The sequence below is a fragment of the Pelophylax lessonae genome, assembly GCF_965119305.1.
Source record: "Pelophylax lessonae genome assembly, chromosome: 4".
Lineage (NCBI taxonomy): Eukaryota > Metazoa > Chordata > Amphibia > Anura > Ranidae > Pelophylax > Pelophylax lessonae.
This window is the reverse complement of record NC_138771.1, coordinates 123,870,604-123,889,085: the sequence shown is the minus strand read 5'-3', so window position 1 is coordinate 123,889,085 and position 18,482 is coordinate 123,870,604. Positions and strand designations below refer to the sequence as shown.

The 18,482-nt window shown below is 43.9% G+C and overlaps 1 protein-coding gene across 5 annotated transcripts in view; it reads left to right on the top strand.

Annotated features, from left to right (window-relative positions):
* CSNK1G1 (casein kinase 1 gamma 1) overlaps positions 1–18,482 on the top strand; it is a 113,702-nt gene that overhangs the window by 82,250 nt on the left and 12,970 nt on the right. For 2 of the 5 annotated variants that reach the window (XM_082255645.1, XM_082255644.1), the window contains exons 10-12: positions 9,773–9,883; positions 15,223–15,329; positions 17,400–17,423. In XM_082255645.1, the coding sequence (XP_082111771.1) occupies positions 9,773–9,883; positions 15,223–15,329; positions 17,400–17,423 (242 nt within the window). The remainder of the gene's footprint in view (positions 1–9,772; positions 9,884–15,222; positions 15,330–17,399; positions 17,424–18,482) is intronic. The other 3 variants (XM_082255647.1, XM_082255646.1, XM_082255648.1) reach the window with 3 other exon arrangements.

The following is an 18,482-nucleotide window of genomic DNA, read 5'->3' as shown; positions in this document are numbered from 1 at the left end:
TTGGCATGTCGCAGGATGTGCAGGAACCCCTAAATTGATAAGAGCAGCATCGAAAATTATGGCCAGGAGATCTTTGTTTGGGTGTCTAAGATAGGAAATGAATGGCTTGCTTGGCCAGGCTTTACTAAAGTTTTATGGAATCTGTTACGGATGGACTGCTTTAAAAAATCTCTGATTATAATGTAAATACTGTGCTTTGAATTACTAACTTTTCAGACAATTGATGAAGCACTGATAAACTATTTACTTATCCAAATTAAATCCTTTAAATTGTATTTGATCATACAAACTATGCTTATCACCTATGGCCCCGTTCACACTGGGGCGACGCTACTTGCCGGGGCGACCTCATAGGTCGCGGCGCGCTGCTCGCACCGCGACCTCGGATCGGCTGGCACGGACTTCATAACATTGAAGTCTATACAGGTCGCTCCGGGTCGCCCCAAAGAAGCTCCGGACCCTTTTTCTAAGTCGGAGCGACTTGTGTCGCTCCTATTAGAACGGGTCCGCAGCTTCTCTATGGAAGGCAACCTATGGCGACCTGTCAGGCGACCCGGTCGCCTGACAGGTCGCCCCAGTGTGAACGGGGACTAATTGTGTTCTTCCTTCCTCAATAGCAATAAGTTTCTAAATTTGACAATTTTTTGGAGAGAGTGCTGCATGAGAGAAAATTTGTGATATTAACACTAATGGTAATATATAGTGCCTTAATACTCCCATTTCAGAAAGTAGTTTTCCTTTTAGTGTAAATAGTAAAAAAAAAAAAAAAAAAAAAGACCTAAAAGTAAAAATAAAAAACTTGCCTGCCAAAGACTTTTAATACTCCCCCTTTCCCCCCACAGTCTCCACGTTATCTTAACCGAATGTGTAGAATGCCTGACCCTCTACTGTTTTGTGTTTCTTTCCAATAGCCCCAACCTCACTATTTTGTCCTGTAGTGAAGTAGGGGAGAACAGACGGAACCACATACAACTTCTATCATTTGTGCCTAGGTCCTCCCTGGGGATTTTTAACATACGTTCTATCGAAGAGACACAACAGCAATATTAAATTAACACTATTTTAGTCGACTAAAACAGTTCAGATACCTAAAATATGCCTAAAACTAGCATGTTTAGTCAAAAGGCTATGACTAATCAAACTAAATCAAAATGTGACATCAAAATTTAACACTGGTTATTTGTATCTGTAGTGCATGTTCAAACCTTAATACCATAAATAACGTTAGATTTTTACTCCAGGAGTTTATAATGAGTTTGGAAATTCTAGAGAAATGCTTAAAATAATGCGTTCTCATTTAAACCCGTTATATTTTATTTGACCTAAACAATTCAAATGTTTAAAATATGACTAAAATGGCATTTTAGTCAAGGCTATGACTAAAACCAAATCGAAATTTGACGTCAACATTAACACTGATAGGAAGGCAGAGGAAGTCTTCTTTGGGAGATTTTCTGTCTACTCGTGTTACGACTGCTCTAAAATTTTGGATTTGCCCCTCTTTCTGTCTCTGTGACATCAGTTGTAACCCTTCCACCATTCTATTTTGGGGGGGGGGGGGCTGGCTGGGCCCAATATGGACATTTGCACTTAGGGGTGTACTCACTTTTGTTTCCAGTGGTTTAGACCTTAATGGCTGTGTGTTATTTTGAGGGGACACCAAATTTACACTGTTATGCAAGCTGTACACTCACTACTTTACATTGTAACAAAGTCTCATTTGTTGGCACATGAAAAGCTATAAAAAAATATTTACAAAAATGTGTGTGGGGGGGGGGTGCTTTTGTGGGATACGGTGTATGATTTTTTTTTTTAAATATGGTGCTTTTTCTGAATTTTGCTTGACAAAGAAAAACTGTTGCACTGTAAGATACTTGCTGTTAACAAAGGAATGATGAGGCCAGAAGATGTGGGTTTGGGGTTTTGTACCAATAATTTTGTAAACTCTCATACCATTTGTCATGATGGTAACTATATCCAGCTTGTTAGCAGGCTCTGACCTTCTGAATTTTCAGGTATGAGACAAACCCGTTCCTGGGCCAAGCACCCACACTTGAGTGTTCATGGGAACGATTAGTTATCAACTACACATGCTCAACTTTCCCAGAGTGCTGATTTTACAGTATATGATCATGAAATAGGACTACTGAATGCCTTATAGACATTCAGCTTTTTGTTTTTGTTTTTTAAAGCCTGTAAAAGCACCTTTGCACACACAGGCATTTACAGGTGTATTTGAAGAGTTGCGTTTCCAGGCAGATTAAAAAAAAATGCATCAAAGGCACATTGCGAGAGGAGCTTTTGATCAGAATGAACATGTCTAAACACTTTAAAATGCACATAAATACTTTCCATTGGTCAGAATAAATGTATTCAGTATAATGCATTTACACTTAAAACGCCATGCACAAATAAATGTGAATAAGCGCACATATATATATTGTAACCAAAGCGTTTTTTCTGCACAATTCTTGCAGAAAAAAAGGCTGCTTTATTTTCATAAGCCTATGGGCAAGAGGTCTTAGTGCTGCTGTTCTTTAGTCCCTTCTCTGTGACATATATCAACTTTGCGCTCACATGCTTACCTAGTGTCAGTTGAGTTTTGGTTGTCAAACTTTAGCAACCAAAATCATCAGTATATTCCTGAGATGGGAGATGGCTCAACAGTAATTGGATATTGACAGGAGCTTGCACACCACTGTCGGTGACTATTGGGGGTTTGTCTCATGTGGAAAGGGCCTTTAAACAATGGTCTACAGTTTTGGTTTTATCCAGGCTAATATTGGCTAATCAAAATCACATGACTGGTATTTGAAGTAGAACTAAAGGCAAAATGTTTTTCATGTTTGACAGAGTAAAGGAGGGTTTTAACCTCCCTGAGTTTTTTTTTTTTTTTTTTTTTTGCCATTTATGTCCTATTAGCGAGATTTCCTTATACTTCCTGTCCCATAGCAAGTACAGGAAGTTGGAAGCCAAACAAGAAGTGATGGAATTCCCAGTTATCATCAGAATCAGCAGCACTAGTATCTGGATCAGAAGATAACCTCTCTATCATGTTCTGGTGACACTTATGCAGGTTGTTGGTGCCTTTTTTGTGGAGGCAATGTGCGTGTTTTCATATGTTTTTGATGCATTTAGTGTTTTTGCGATGTCTGTTGTCATACAGGAGAAACCTGCAAAAACGCATCAAAAATACAAGCAGTGCATTTTTGGTGCATTTCTAGTGTGTTTTCTATTGAAGTGTATGGAACCATAAATGCAACCTGCTGCGGGCAAAAAAAGTTCCTGAACCTTTCCAAAAACTGCATTGGTTGATAATTCACATGTGAATGTGACCTATAGAAAACTATGTTAAATGGACTGTAGTGCGTTTCTGCAAAACTCCTATACCTAGCCTAACGGATAGCAGATACAGCAGGTAAAACTTTCCCAGTGTTGTAATCCTAACCTGCTCTATTTAAAGCTCAAAAAAACATTTTCTCTTTCGCTCCTGATATTCTTAAACATTGGGTTATTCTGCCCCCTACAGGAGTAGGACACTAGGCAGAAAAAAGGTCTGGCTATGCCTATGGGCAGTCCCAGGGGATATACTCCCTCTCTCTGCTGTAGGTACTCTGCCTTGTCAGGAATAAGGACCTAGTTCCTTGCTGGGATATCTGGTCCTGGCAATTTTTTTTTTCCCTTTTGTAGCTCTCGCAGGAAAAATCCAGGAGAAAAATAAAATCTAAAATCAACTGCCGGACTTGGCAACAGGCTGGATAATCTAGATCCAGTGGTCACCCCAGTCTGGCCAGAGAGCACGCGCATACCTCAGCTCCCCGCTAGGCCAGCTGCGACATAGCCCCACTGGATGGGGGCTGGCCTGTGAGTTAAACTCCTTGCAAGGTCGTATACGAGTCGCAGCATTCCTCCTGGTCGACAGCCCCCCATTTAGATGGAGAGGTTCTATCTGGAGCGGTGCCCACCTGATTCTTGGTATGGTAAGTAGCTGTTGTCCCCCTGGAGGGTTTTGGGGTGTACGTGAGGCCCCCCTTTGGACGGTTGGACCCCCAGGTTCCCCTCCTTCCCGTCAGGCACCCCCTTTTCATCTGTCCCCCATCCTACCCCCCTTCCTCTTATCCTGGGGCTGTTTGGGTGGTTGGTCCACCTCCTGGGGTGAGGGCAGGGCGCTATACTGACGATGGGGGCTGGAGGGGTGCGCCACTGGCCACGGAATAACCGGCTGTGGGGGGTCGTACCTGGTGGGTGCTCCAGCCAGGGCCCCCTGTCCTGCTTGGGTCTGTCCTTGAGGCTTGGGGTCCCTCCTGGGTCCCTGTAAGCCTCATGGTGTCACCATTTTGTTGTAGCCTGTGTGATTCTATCCACAGCGGCCATGTTTGTGTAGTGTGGTGGTTTGCCATTGAAAATAACGCCGGCCATGATAGTGGAGCCCTGTGGGTGCCGATTTCATCGGTGGGAGCCCCTCCTCATTCCCTGGTGCAGGTTATGCTGGTGGCTGCAGGTGTCTGTTTCTGCTAGGTGGTGACTCTGATGGGGTTCCTCTCTCCCTTCTGAGGATCGCTTGGTGCTCTGTGCCTGGCGACTGGGTGCTGCTGCCAGCGCGGTGGGGGGGTGTCCCTTGCAGTGTTTTTTACACCTTTTTTTGTGGGGTTCCCCTGGTTACTCATGAAGTCTTTGGAGCACCTCTCCCCACCTGATCCCCTCTTTGGCTGTGGGGCCCTCCGGGTCCCAGCCATCCTTCGATGCACTGATGGCAGTCCTGGAGTCCTTGTGTTCTGGGTGGAGGTGGCTTTCTGGCGACAGGCTAGCAAAAAGCATCCACCACCTTCCCCTGCCTCATCTGTCTTAACAGATCCTGAATCTGATGCGGCGGACATGGGTCACCCTGCTTGGTCTGCAACCCTGCACCCGGAATCCTCTGATAGGCTGCTTCCTCTATCTGCAATCGCGCAGGAAAAGGCACTGGTGGAAGCATTGATTGTATCTGCGCATGAGACCTTGAAGATTGCAGGCTCAGCTGCAACGGGGGTGCAGGTTCCCTTTTGGCACTCACAAGCCATCCAGAGCGGCAAAGGTGTTTCCTTTCCCTGCCTATTTTGACAAATTGTTACTAAATTGTTACTAAAGAGTGGGGATGACCAAAGCCTCCCCTTGGGGTCCTTAAGCGCTTTACTAGGCGTTACCCATATGAGAAGTGCCTTATTAAGAATTGACTGTGGTGGACCCTCTGGTTTCCAGATTGAACAAGGCAACCATGATTCTGGTTGAAGAGTCCCTGGCCTTTAAGGATCCAGCTGACAGGAAGGCAGAGGCTGTGGCCCGCAATATGTACACTCTGGCTGGTTCGGCACTGAGGCCTGTATTCACCATTGCCCTGGTGTCGCAAACAGACCGAGTGGGCTAAGCTTTTAGGCTGTGACCTGGAGGGAGAATTGCACCCCCCCCCCCGCCTTTGCTGAGCTTGCTGACCAACTGGTCATACATAGTTTCTGTGATGCTTCTTAGAGTGTGGCTTCCCTAGTGGCATGGCTTTGTTTCAGCAGTGGTCCTTTGGCATGTCTTTTGGCTCAAATGCTGGTCTGCGGACCAGACTTCTAAAAAGGCCTTGACTGATTTTCCCTTTCCAGGGATCTCCTGTTTTATAGCTACCCTGGATGACTTAAAAAGTCTCGCAGAGGGGAAGAGTACAATTTCTTCCACAGGCTACAAAGGGCAACGAACCTCGTCGTAGACGTGGGCCTTCCTTCTCGGCTCATAAGAAGTTTTTTCGTCCCTCAGTCAACTGACAAGGGCTTGAAGCCTTTCAGGGCTGCCTCTGGAGGATCCAAACGAACCTGGTCTGGCAAACTGCAAGCAGCTTCTCCAGACCCGTGGTCAAGGGTCCTTCAGCATGAAGGTGCGCCCTCACCGTTTCAGGAGTGGGTGGATGTTTTCTCTGGTTTCCGGACCTGTGGACTTCCCTGGTACAAGACAAAGTGGGTCCATGTAGTAATTTTGGTCCGGCTACAAGATCATGTTTCGCTCTTGTTCCCCGGCAAGGTTCTTTCCTTCCAACTTGCGCCTGTCCCCGGACCGCATACAGGGTCTTTTTGGGGCGGTACAAGACCTGTTGCTTCAAGGGGTGATTGTGCTGGTTCCGACTTTGGAAGGTTTTCAGGGTTTTACTCAAATCTGTTTACAGTTCCCAGAAAGGAAGGTAAAGTGTGTCCAATCCTGAATGTCAAGGCGCTGAACTGCTTTGTGCGGGTGCAGAAGTTCAGAATGGAGTCCATTCGCACAGTGGTGGCATCCCTGCGTTGGGGAGATTTCCTTGCTTCTATCGACCATCAAAGATGCCTACCTTCACATTCAAATATGTGCCAGTCACCAGCGCTTCGCTTTGCCGTGGAAGAGGAGCATTATCAGTTTGTAGCATTACCCTTTGGTCTCGCCTCCGCTCCTTGGGTCTCCTCAAATGTGTTAGCCGAGGTGCTAGCTATGCTACGCCAAAGGGGGATCGCGGTGCTGGGCTACTTGGACAATCTCCATCTGAGCGGAGTCTTCTTCTTCTGCTCTGGTGGAAAACCTGGAGATCACAATAAGCGAGAGTTCAGCTGCATTCTGAATTTTCAAAAATCTGCCCTTGACCCGTCCACAGAGCTGGACTATCTGGGCCTGACTCTGGACTCTGCCTTAGCCAGAGTGCTCCTTCCTTTAGATAAACTCCAGAAACTGCAGGCTGCAATTCGTCTTCTGCTGTCCAGCAGGTGGTCATCCTTCCAGACTTTCATACGGGTGCTGGGCTTGATGGTGTCTAACTTCGAGGCAGTTCCGTTTGCACAGTCTCATACGAGGTCCTTGCACAGGGAGCTTCTGGCCAAATAGGACAAGACTCCACAGTCTCTGGACATTCCGATCCGGCTGAGTCGGAACAAAGGAATCTGATATGGTGGCTTTGTTCTCCGGTGCTTCATCTGGGCAAATCCTTCCTCCCTTGTATTGAACAGTGGTCACCACGGATGCCAGCCTGTCCGGCTGGGGAGGCGTCCTCGGCAAGCATTCTGCTGAGGGGATCTGGACCATTTGGACGGATCGTCTTAAGGGTCGTCCAGTGCGCATTTAATCAGACAATGCAATGGCTGTGGCTTATGTCAATCACCAAGGGGGCACAAGAAGTGTTCGGGAGGTAGCTGGCATTCTAAGGTGGGCATCATGAAATGCTCCAGCCCTCTGCCTGGGGTAGAAAACATTCCTGGGGTAGAAAACTGGCAGGCGGATGACCTCAGTCAGCAGGCATTGGACCAAGGCAAGTGGTCCCTTCATCCGGAGGTGTTCTATCAGTTGTCTACGGTTGGGAATCCCTGAAGTGGATCTGTTGGCATCTCAGCTCAACCAAAAGGTGCAGAGGTTTGTGGCTCGGTCAAAGGATCCTCTGGTGGACGCCACAGATGCCCTGGTTGCTCCGTGGGGTCAATATGGTCTGATTTACACCTTCCCTTTATCAAGCTTCTGCCAAGACTTCTACGCAGAATCGAGGCAGAAGGGATTCCAGTCGTCTTTAACAGCTTGGCTGTTGAACACCAGCTGCTGAAGGATAGAGGTTTAGCTGAGTTGGTGATTCCTACACTGTTAAAAGCTAGGAAATCTACTTCTAGGAAGATCTACCATTGTACGTGGAAGACGTATATTGCGTGGTGGGAGTCTCTTGGGGTTCATCCTCGCTCCTTCTCGGTGGTGCTCTGATCTTGACCTTCCTTCAATGGTGGGTTGAACCGACCTTTGGCCACACTCTGGTGCGTACCTTTCTTCAGGGTGTCCGACATTTGGTTCCTCCAGTGCAGTCTCCGTTGCTGCCTTAAAAACTCAATTTGGTGCTTTCTGCCCTCCAGAAGCCTCCCTTTGAGAATTTTCAGGAGATTACCCTGCTTACGCTGTCCCAGGAGGTGGCCTTTTTGGTGACTATCACCTCTGTGTGCAGGGTGTCACAACTGGCGGCATTATCCTGTCGTTGAACTTACCTGGTGATTCACAGAGATAAGGTGGTTCTTCGCCCCTGTCCATCGTCCCTTCCAAAGATTGTCTCTGATTTTTCATTTGAATGATGACATTGTTGCCTTCCCTGTGTCCCATGTGTAAACATCCCAAGGAAAATGCCTTGGATGTGGTTTGGGCAATTAGGGTGTACCTGGCAGCTACGGGGTCTTTCAGGAAGTCAGACTTTGTGCTCACGGATGGGCCTTGTAAAGGGTTGTCCGCTTCCTCTGTGACCATTTCCAGATGGATCAGACAGATTCAGGCCTATTACATCAAGGGGCAGGTTCCTCCTTTCCCTGTTGTTTTTCTTTTTTCCAAAAACATTTTATTGACAAAGAGGCATTACAAGAAACAATAACCACATGCAAGTATACAGGCATGAACATTGAGTAACAATAAACAAACATTGTAATTTGGAGACAACCCTACAATCACATATAGGTATATAAAGGTCAAAAAGAGCAAGGACCAACCAAGGGCAATGTGAACCTCAATGTACACAGAATGGTCAAGGCACATCGCGCTTCTTTCCCTGTTGAGGTGCACTCTACTTGGGCGCTTAGTGCCTCCTGGGCCTTCTGTTATCGGGCGTCAGTGACGCAGGTTTGCAAGGCGGCCACCTGGTCATCGGTGCACACCTTCACGAAGTTTTATAAATTGGATGTGTTGGCATCTGCGGATGCTTTTTTTTTTTTTTGGCCGCAAGGTTTTGCAGGCTGCTGTTGAGAGGACCTGATCCTCTTCGAGTGTTTTGTTTTTTTTCAGTTGGGCTCCAGTTGTTTTAGTTGCGCTCCAGTTGCCTGGTTGGCTGCTGTTTAGCCTTGGGGAATATTTTTGCTGTTCCCACCCCTCACTGCATTGGGACGTCCCAACAGTTATGAAGATCTGAAGCTGTGTCCGTAAATGAACGAAATAGAAAATGGGATTTTTTACTTGCCTTAAAATCCATTTCTCTGCTGTTCATTGATAGACACAGCACCTACTCCTCTGTTTAGTGGTACTGTTTAGTGGTATTCTTCTGACACTGTAACAAAACAGAGCACCTATAGCAGAGAGGGAGTATATCCCCCTGGGACTGCCGATAGGCGTAGCCAGACTTTTTTTTTTTTTTATTTTTTTTTCTTCTGCCTATCCTCCTACTTCTGTAGAGGGCAGTATAACCCAATCGTTAGGAATATCAGGAGCTGTGTCCGTCAATGAACATCCGAGAAATTGATTTTACGTAAGTTACAAATACCATTTTTGCCTTTTTTAGTTCTGTTTATTATAACCTCAGACTCAAATCTATCTCTCTAGATTGGGGAAATTGTCTTTACATCTTTATCACCAAAAGTGGTGTGTGAATTCTAATGTATAGATTACCTTCCCCTAAATGGACTCCACACAGTTTTTGCCTGATTTTGTTGCTTTTCAATTATATTTATAACAAAGTAGTATTGCATTTGGACTGATGCTTTGGAGGATTGTGAAATTAATGCATAACATGAGGGTTCCATTTCTTTAGTGTGTTTATAACTTGCTTGCACTGCTTTTCCAGCCCTCTCTTGCTGAATTAAAAGCATAATGTACACCCTGCTTTTTTTCCAGCAAAAAGAGGGCCTTGAGTATTTTGTTCTGCTTGCAGCACGCAGTCATAGCTTGGCTTTCTACTCACCTTCACTAACACAGTGATCTGTTTCCATTGCTTTGGCCTGGCTTCTCCCCAAACACCCTGTCCTCTACACCTTGCAATCGCATGCTTCCTAACGCCTCTGCGCAGACGGGCGCCCCAGACCGCCGAGGAGCTTGGGAGTTACAAGCCAGCCGACAGGCTCACCCCGCTTACCTGGCACCTCATCTGGCATCAGATCGGCTTGGGGGATCCGTGCAGGTATTAGAGCATGTTGGGTTTCTTTTTTAAACACTTGAATAATAACCTGTTACACTGCATTTAATTCTTATAACATGTTTTGCATATGTCCTTGTTTCAGTTATGCGCTATCAATGTTACTTCTAAATCTTTCTGCTGTCTTTAACCAATTCCATTTACCTGACTGAATTTGAAGTGGAACTCCAGCTTAACCTTAACTACTCCTAAAACTGTCCACACTACCCCCCCCCCCTTCCTCCTAACACCTAGCTAACTAGCCTGTGTTTGCAAAAATAAAAGCTATGTGTGTGTGTGTGTGTGTGTGTGTGTGTATATATATATATATATATATATATATATATATTATATACAGGACTCAACAAACCCTGGCGCCTGGGGTGCACTGCAGGAGGTGTCCTGTCCCTTTTGCGCCCCTCCCCGAGTGCGCGGACTACCGCGCCATCCGATAATTGAGGCCGCGGCTTTTCAGCCTTCTTCAGTGAGAGACACTTCAAACGGGGAACAGGCGCCCTCTTGTGGTGGCCGGGAGTTTGACAAGCAGTCACTAATGGCTCTGTTTCCCCTGCCTGTTCTCAATGCCTGCCCATCTCCTTCCCAAGAGGAGATGAGACGGAAGTTCTTGCAGGCTTCATCTCCCTGTCATTTACCTTTGCTTAAAGGTAAGTGGACAGGGAGTGTGGTTATTTATTTTTTTAATTTTTTTTTAAAAAAAAATATATATATTTTTCCTCATCTTTCTGCCATGCCACAGCCACACAGCTGAAGGCCCCTTTCACACGGGCTGTCTGATCAGGTCCGCCTGTCAGTTTTTCAAGCAGACCTGATCAGACCCTTTAGTCTCCTCCTATGGAGCGGTAATCTGCCACCATCTGATCCTGTCTACCAAAAACAGACGGATGGTGGTTCTATTTTTATCTATCCCGTGGATTGGATCAGATGGCATCGGATGCAAACAGACAGACGGTCTGTTTCCATCCAATTGCCCTAAAGAGTGCGGGGTTCTAGTTGTCTTTATGTGTAAATTTAGTATCAGTTATTTTTTTTAAAATAAAGCTTGGTTGTTAGTAAAAAAAAAAAAAAAAAAACTGTCTCCTAACTTTTTTAGCTGGCTCCTAGATTTCAGGCAAATTTATCAAGCCCTGTGTGTATGTATATGTGTATGTGTTGTGTGTATGTGTATGTATATGTGTTTGTGTGTGTGTACGTGTTTCCTACACCGGTTGGTAAGCATGTGTTATGAGGGTAAATGAGACCGTTTTAAAGTGATTGTAAAGTCTCTTATTTTTTATACAAAAACAAACCTGAAATACTTGTACCTGCACTGTGAAGTAGTTTTGCACAGAGCAGCCCAGATCCTCCTCTTTTCAGGTCCCTTCTTGGTGCTTCTGGCTCTTCCCTCCTGTTAAGTGCCCTGCAGCAAGCAGCTTGCTATAGGGGCAACCGAGCCGAGCCACCGCTCCCTGTGTTTGTTCAGACAGGGAGCCGTGGCCCTGCCCCCTTTCTCTCCTCATTGGCTGGCGTACTGACTTTGAAAGCAGTGGGAGCCAAATAGCCAGGTAAGGATTGGTGGGGGGGGGGGGGGGGGGGGTTTACTGCTGCTGCTGCACACAGAAGGCTTTTTATCTTATCTTTTATGCATAGAATGTATGAAGATAAAAAGCCTTTTATAATAACCTTATAGTAGTTGGGGTTAAGCTGACATTCCTCTTTAATATTTTTGTTTCCCTGGGATCAATACCTTTGATCAATGTTTGGAGATCAGAAGAGCATTTTGGTTGCTCAAAGCTAGGAACAACACTGCATGCTTTTCTTTAAAGAATATGTAAACCCAACATTTTATATTCCTGATATGTGCCTGCCTTACCATATACTTGTATGAAAAAGTATCCTATTCTCTTCATATTCCTTTGTGGAGTCCCAGGTGTTTCTGCCAGTCTCTCTGCTTTCCTACCAAAAACTGACCATGCTAGGCTTGAGAGCACAGTTTTTCTAGCTGTGCTGAGAACTCAGCTTGCTCTCCTCCAATGATCAGACTTGTCCTGACATGCACCCCACCCCCTTCCCTGCACAGCTGTTCCCTGGGCAGACCAGTGTCCTGCTGTTTGCCCTCCCCTAGCTCTCTGAGCTCCTTATTTAACTGAGAACAGAGGGTATGTGATCACTTCTAAAAATATTTTACAGTGAGGAAAATAATTATTTAATCCCCTGCAGATTTTATAAGTTTGCCAACTTACAAAGAAATGAAGGGTCTATCATTTTTATCATAGGTGTATTTTAAATGATACAGAGACAGACAGAATATCAACAAAAAAATCCAGAAAAAACAGATACAAATGTTAGAAATTCAGTTGCAGTTTAGGGAGTAAAATAAATTTGACCTCTACCAACCAACAATTCTGGTTCCTTCAGACTGACTAAAGTATGTGCTCATGTGATACACAATTAGTCTTGTCAATTTAAGCAGATGCTCCTAACCACTCATGTGTCTAAAAGACCCCTGTCTACAGAATCTTTCTTCCATTCAAAGCGCCTCATCATAAGCAAGATCAAAGAGCTGTCAAAGGACGGCAGGGACAAGTGCAACCTGCACAAGGCTGGAATGGGCTACAAGACCATCAGCAAGAAGCTTGGTGAGGAGACAACTGTTGGAGCAATTTATTTGCAAATGGAATAAATACAAAATAACCATCAATCCCCCTCGGTCTGGGACTTTGCAAGATTTCGCCTCATTTGGTAAGGATGATTATGAGAGAAGTGAGAGATCAGCCCAGAACTACACGGAAGTAGCTTTTGTATGATCTCAAGGCAGTTGGGACCACAGTCGCCAAACAAACCATTGGTAACACAGTACGCTGCCATGGATTGAAATTCTGCAGCATCCGCAAGGTTCCCCTCAAGATGGCACATGCATACAGTTTGCTAATGAACATCTAAATGATTGGGAGAAAGTGCTTTGGTCAGAGGAGACCAAAATTTAGCTCTTTGGCATTCTCAATTCGTCATGTTTGGAGAAGGAAAAATGCTGACTGACCCTAGGAATACAAGCCCTACAGTTCAGTACTGAGGTGTAAACATGCTTTGGGTCAGTTTCTCTGCTAAAGGTACAGGGTGACTTTGCCTTATTGAGGGGCCAATTGATGGGGCCATGTATTGTAAAATCTTGGATGAGAACTATCGTCCCTCAGCCAGAATAACCACTGAAGATGGGTTGTGGATGGGTGTGCCAGCATGACAATGACCCAAAACATATACCGCCAAGGCAACAAAGGAGTGGTTCAAGAAGCACATTAAGGTCCTAGAGTGGCCTAGCCAGTCTCCGGACTTTATTTCAATTGAAAATTTATGGAGGAAGCTGAAACTTCAAGTTGCCAAGCGACAGCCAAGCAACCTTTAAGGATTTAGAAAAGATCTGAAAAGAACAGTGGACCAAAATCCCTCCTGAGATGTGTGCAAACCTGGTAACTAGAGATTGGCTCAGGCATGTTCGGGATTGTAGTTCCTACCTACCTGCCCGATACTCCCCAGGAAGCAGACACTGCACCCTGCTTATCTGTGCAGCTGCCGACTAGGAAATGTCTCACTGCCTGTGATTAGCGGTGTGAAGTGTTTGCTTCCTGGCGGAATCTGACAGGTGCGTTGGGACTAGGATGCCGAACACGCCTAAGCCCATCTCTATTGTGAACCATCTACAATATACGTCTTACCACTGTGCTTGGCAGCAAGGGTTTCTCAACCAAGTACTAGGTCATGTTTTCCTTGGGGATTAAATACTTATTTTACTCACTGAACTGCAACTCCATTTAGAACATTTGTATCATGTGTTTTTTCTGGATTTTGGTTATTCTGTCATTTAAAATACACCTTTGATAACAATTCTAGACCCTTGATATCTTTTTAAGTGGGAAATCTTCAAGATCTGCAGGGGATCAAATTTATTTTTTTTGTATAGAAAAATGTTTTTCCTTTTTTTAATTTCTGTTTTTAACTGGGTTGTTTACAAGGTGAAGGTTTACATATACTTTAATACCCATTGCTAGAGGGCATATGCAAGTTAATAAATTGTAGGTAATTTTAAGATAGACTCTTACCGAATACTGTGTACTGTTTTTTAAGACCATAATGCCTCGTACACACGCATCGATTATTGGCCGGGGAATTTTCGGCTAACGTCTGATCGGCCGGTTTTCGGCTTGTTAGTATGATGCTTTCGACAACCGACTCCGACTTTTCGGCCGAATAAAATCTGGTGTGCAGGCTATAAAATTTTTGTTGGCCGTCAACACAACGGCCGATTTTCCGTCAGTCAGTACAGATTTCGGCAGACAAAAATCTGATGAGCAAGACTGGGCATGCTCAGAGAAGAAAAAACACACGGAAAGTAAACCAGCACGTGACATCATTTCTGAAGTAGATTTTTGTTGGCCGAGAAAATTTGTGTGCAGTCTAGGCACATTCCAACCAACAAAACACCACTCTGGACAAAAGTCGGACAATCGGTCGGCCGATAATCGTTGCGTGTGTACGAGGCTTTAATTTGTGGTATAGGCTGGATGCACCTGTTGAAATCCCTCTCCCATGTACTAAGTTTACTTACTGAGATGAAGCTAATTCAATGAAATAGTTTAGAAGATTCTGAAATATTTAAATGTTAACTAAACACAAGCACAAAATTCTAATCTATACTAAATATGCACGTTCAAGCGTGTGTGACATCACCCTAACAGTGCATATTGTGCCAATCTGAATTTACAATGAACCTGTGCTTTGCCCATGCTGGGATGATCAACAGGTTCACTTTGTCGGCCACTCCATACCTACCTTCACTACCTATGCTCATCTCATGACTGGGAATGGAGCGCTGATGCCCTCTAAGCTCCAAGTTGTGACTTGCAGCACAAGCAGGACTGAGAACTCTCTCCATGCTTCCAATTTGATAGTGCTGATTCACTTGCTATCAAACACCCAGAAGTATTGAGGGTTTCTTTCATTCCAGCAGACAACCATAAAAAAATGGGTGGGAGAACAAAGTTATGTGCTGCTTTTGGGGCCACTATTATTGTACACTTGTAGTTTTGGCCTGTATCAACACCACCATCAGGTTCACTGCCAAGTAATCATGTATCTTATTTATTGATTTTACCAGTGGCATACTGGGGTAATTAAGTCTTCTTACAGTATGAGATGATTTATTCATGCAAGATTGTAAACCTTACTGTAAAGGGCTATAAGGTGTATATGCTGCTAGCAATAAGAGCTTTAGGATGCAAAATTATATGCATGGCCACTTGCTTTACCTTTTGAGTCACCTGTTATTTTTGTTCTTTTAATTTGTGGCACAGGTTATGAGTTCAACAAATGGGCAGCTGAATGCTGATGACCAAACAGGAGGTCACTCCAACGCACCGATCACAGCGCAGGCCGAGGTGGAGGTTGTGGAGGAAGCTAAGTATGTGCCTTCTAATTCATTACAACATAGTCTGCTATGCTTGCACGTGTCTCCATTGGTACCTTTACCCATGTGCCTCATCTTCCTTTCCGTTTGCCACCATGTGCTGTTACGATTTTTTTCTTCTTTTATAAACACTCCTAACATATACAGCCACATCCTTATATGCAGCCGCTTCTGCATGCGGTCGCTCAATTTTCTAAAGGGTGCAGACTACACAGCTATCCTTTCCAGAAAGTCACCACTCTGAATCATATCATCCCTTGTAAACAAAGCTTGCCATCTTTATAGTTGGGTGGTATTTTCAGGCCTGTACAGATTACGTTTTTACTGCATACACTGACCAGGTTGTATAATAATGCCTACGCTATCAGTCCCTGGTGTGTGTGGAAGATTGGAAGAGGTGTAACTCTTTTCAGTATATCTTTACTTCAAAACCTTTTAAATTGATGTGCTTCTTTTGGTTTTATTTATTCTGTATCATTTGGAAAAGGCGCAGGTAAAGAAAAGTCCACTCTTAGCACTGATGGATTTTTTTTTTTATGTAATTTGGCCCTGGATACATCCTACCTTGGATTGGGACATGGCCTGTCTCCTCAAGGCTGTAGCTAATAAGATTGTAGTGTTGTGTTTTATTTTGTTTTTTTCATGTCAATCTAATATTGCTTACATTAGTGACAAGAAATTGACAGATGGCTGGTCTCATACATGGATGAAAGGAGCAATGCAATGAATGTTCTGCTTCTTTCAAGCTAAATACTGTGGTTGGTCCCCCTGTCAGTACAGTGATCTCCCCCGCTAATCTTTTGTGTTCCAACATTGGATAGTTAGTACAGCAGCTCTTCCCGAGCTCTTCAGTTTATTTTCATTCAGCCCACTGGGTTGAATGAAAAAAAAAAAATCTAATAGTGCCAGACAGAAGTGTGGTTTCTCTCTGCAGCCTCATTCCTCTGCTGTCAGCATGAGTCACTTCTGACAAGTGTTCCTGACACCAAGATGTAAAAAGGTGACTGGAGAAAGCTCCAGCGCGCAGCCTGTGGTTGGCTCTGTTCCTGTGTGCTGTTTCAAGAGGGATTGTCTGTTCCCTCCTATCGGCTTTCAGATCTTCTCACTGAGCTCTGCAGAGTGTTACTTTAGCTCTCTGCCTCTTGATTTCTGAAAGCTCAGACAAGCTTTTTTAAATTCTGCATTTTGAACAGCTGTAGAGAAGGGGCCGCATTCAAGCATGTACAACTTATGTAGAAGGATTTGTTTCATATCAATCACCTAAGGTCAGTCACTTCATTGGTTGCATGTAAGAGTTTACAACCAATTTAAGTCTATATTTAAGGGTATTGAACATCCGGTCCTAGACCAAAGATATACCTTTCAGAATATTTATAATATTCTAAGTTTGATACTTTTTGCTACTTTTCCCTTCACGATTTAAAAGCAAGCATAATGGTAGGTTTCGTTTTAGCTCTTTGCCAGCCCTGCAAATTTAATATTTCAGAGAGAAAACAAGAACAGAGCTCAATGAGCCCTAGATCTGTCAACCATGTCAACTCCCCACTGCCTGTTTCCACTCAGAGACCCCTGCATTGTGCTTACCAGTATGATACGGCAGCAGAATAGTGGCAATGATTGGCATTAGCAGAGGGAAAATTGGGGACCTTGTCATTTGCCTGGCCTCGCTTATAGATGCTCTGTTTCCTTTTACTGTTACACTTATGTGAGCCCACAATACAAAAGGCCTTGAAATACCACATAATATACAATGATTCAGGTCCCAGGAAAGCATTTCCAACAATCTGCCATACTTAGACTTGAGGATGTATGAACGGATTATAGTTTTATATATGTCCCCTTTATTATCCAAAAAAAATTGAAGATCATTTTTCCTATGTGAAATTTAGTTGATATTTTTTTTAAGTGTCTGGACAGTCACAACCTCTCCTGTCCTTAATGTACTCTCCTTTCCTGTGACCTGCAAGGCATGTTGTCTGCATGGCTGCAACCCCATCCTCTCCCTAGTGTCTCTTGGGTGTATTAATTCTTCTCTTTCTCTCTGTCTTTTTTAACATTCTGTAGCTGCGTGAAAATGCTCAACTTGTGGTGAGTCTCTCTCTGCGGAATGCATACCAGGGAGAGGTCCCCCTTCTAATTAGGAAAATACCCTTTTGGTTAATTTTATGTAATTGTTCAGTGTCTAATCAAGTCAGCTAAGCAATAATTAGGAAAAAGAAAGTAGTAGATTATGACTGTGTTTACAAGAGCAGATTTTTGAAGGATCTCTGCATATTTGGTATGTAAAAAAAAAAAGCGTTTGCTTGTAAGGCATTTACAAGTCTAAGGACTTAAAATGCCAGATTTCAATATATTTTTGCTTTAATGAATAGTATTGGTTGTAGAAATCCATTATGCATACTATTATCCAATGTCCAAAGTAGAAGTCTTAGATAGAATAGATCTAAATTGAGCTCTTAAAGATATAAAAAACCTTGAGCAGCAGTTTGGGGTGATTTTTGGGTCTGGTTGGATGCTTTACAATTCCTTCTGTTATCTACATAATTACTAAGGCACACTAGAGTTGAAGTCCTAAGCTATGCATACACTAATCATTTTGTTTCTCACTCAGCCTCTGACCTGGACAGATTCCTCCATCCACCCTATACTGCGTTGATCAATGAGTCTCCCACTGTGGATATTGTATTTTGACAGCTGGCCCCATTTGTATTGTCCTGGCATTTTAGGTCCTCAAATGAAATTGGCCGTCAGTACTTAAGGATTGATCAATCTTCAAGTATTTATCCCATACATTATAGACTCTAACTTTCACATACAATAAATATACACTGATTTGGGTTATTTTTTTAACCAGAGAAATGTAGCAAAATAGGTTTTGGCTTAATCTATGAAATATTTACTTGCAAAAGTTTATAACCGAAAATTTTGAAAAATGTGGGATTGTATATTTTTTTCATTAATATAGCAAAAAAAATAACAGTGGTGATTAAAGCGGAGCTCCACCCAAAAGTGAAGCTCCGCTTGTTCACATCCTCCACTCGCCCATGTGCAGAAGGAAACCCGCTGTGAAACCTGTAGGCTTCACTGCCAGTTTCCCTTGCAGTGCTGGCGCCTGCAACCGAAGCCAATGGACAAATCGGCTTGGGG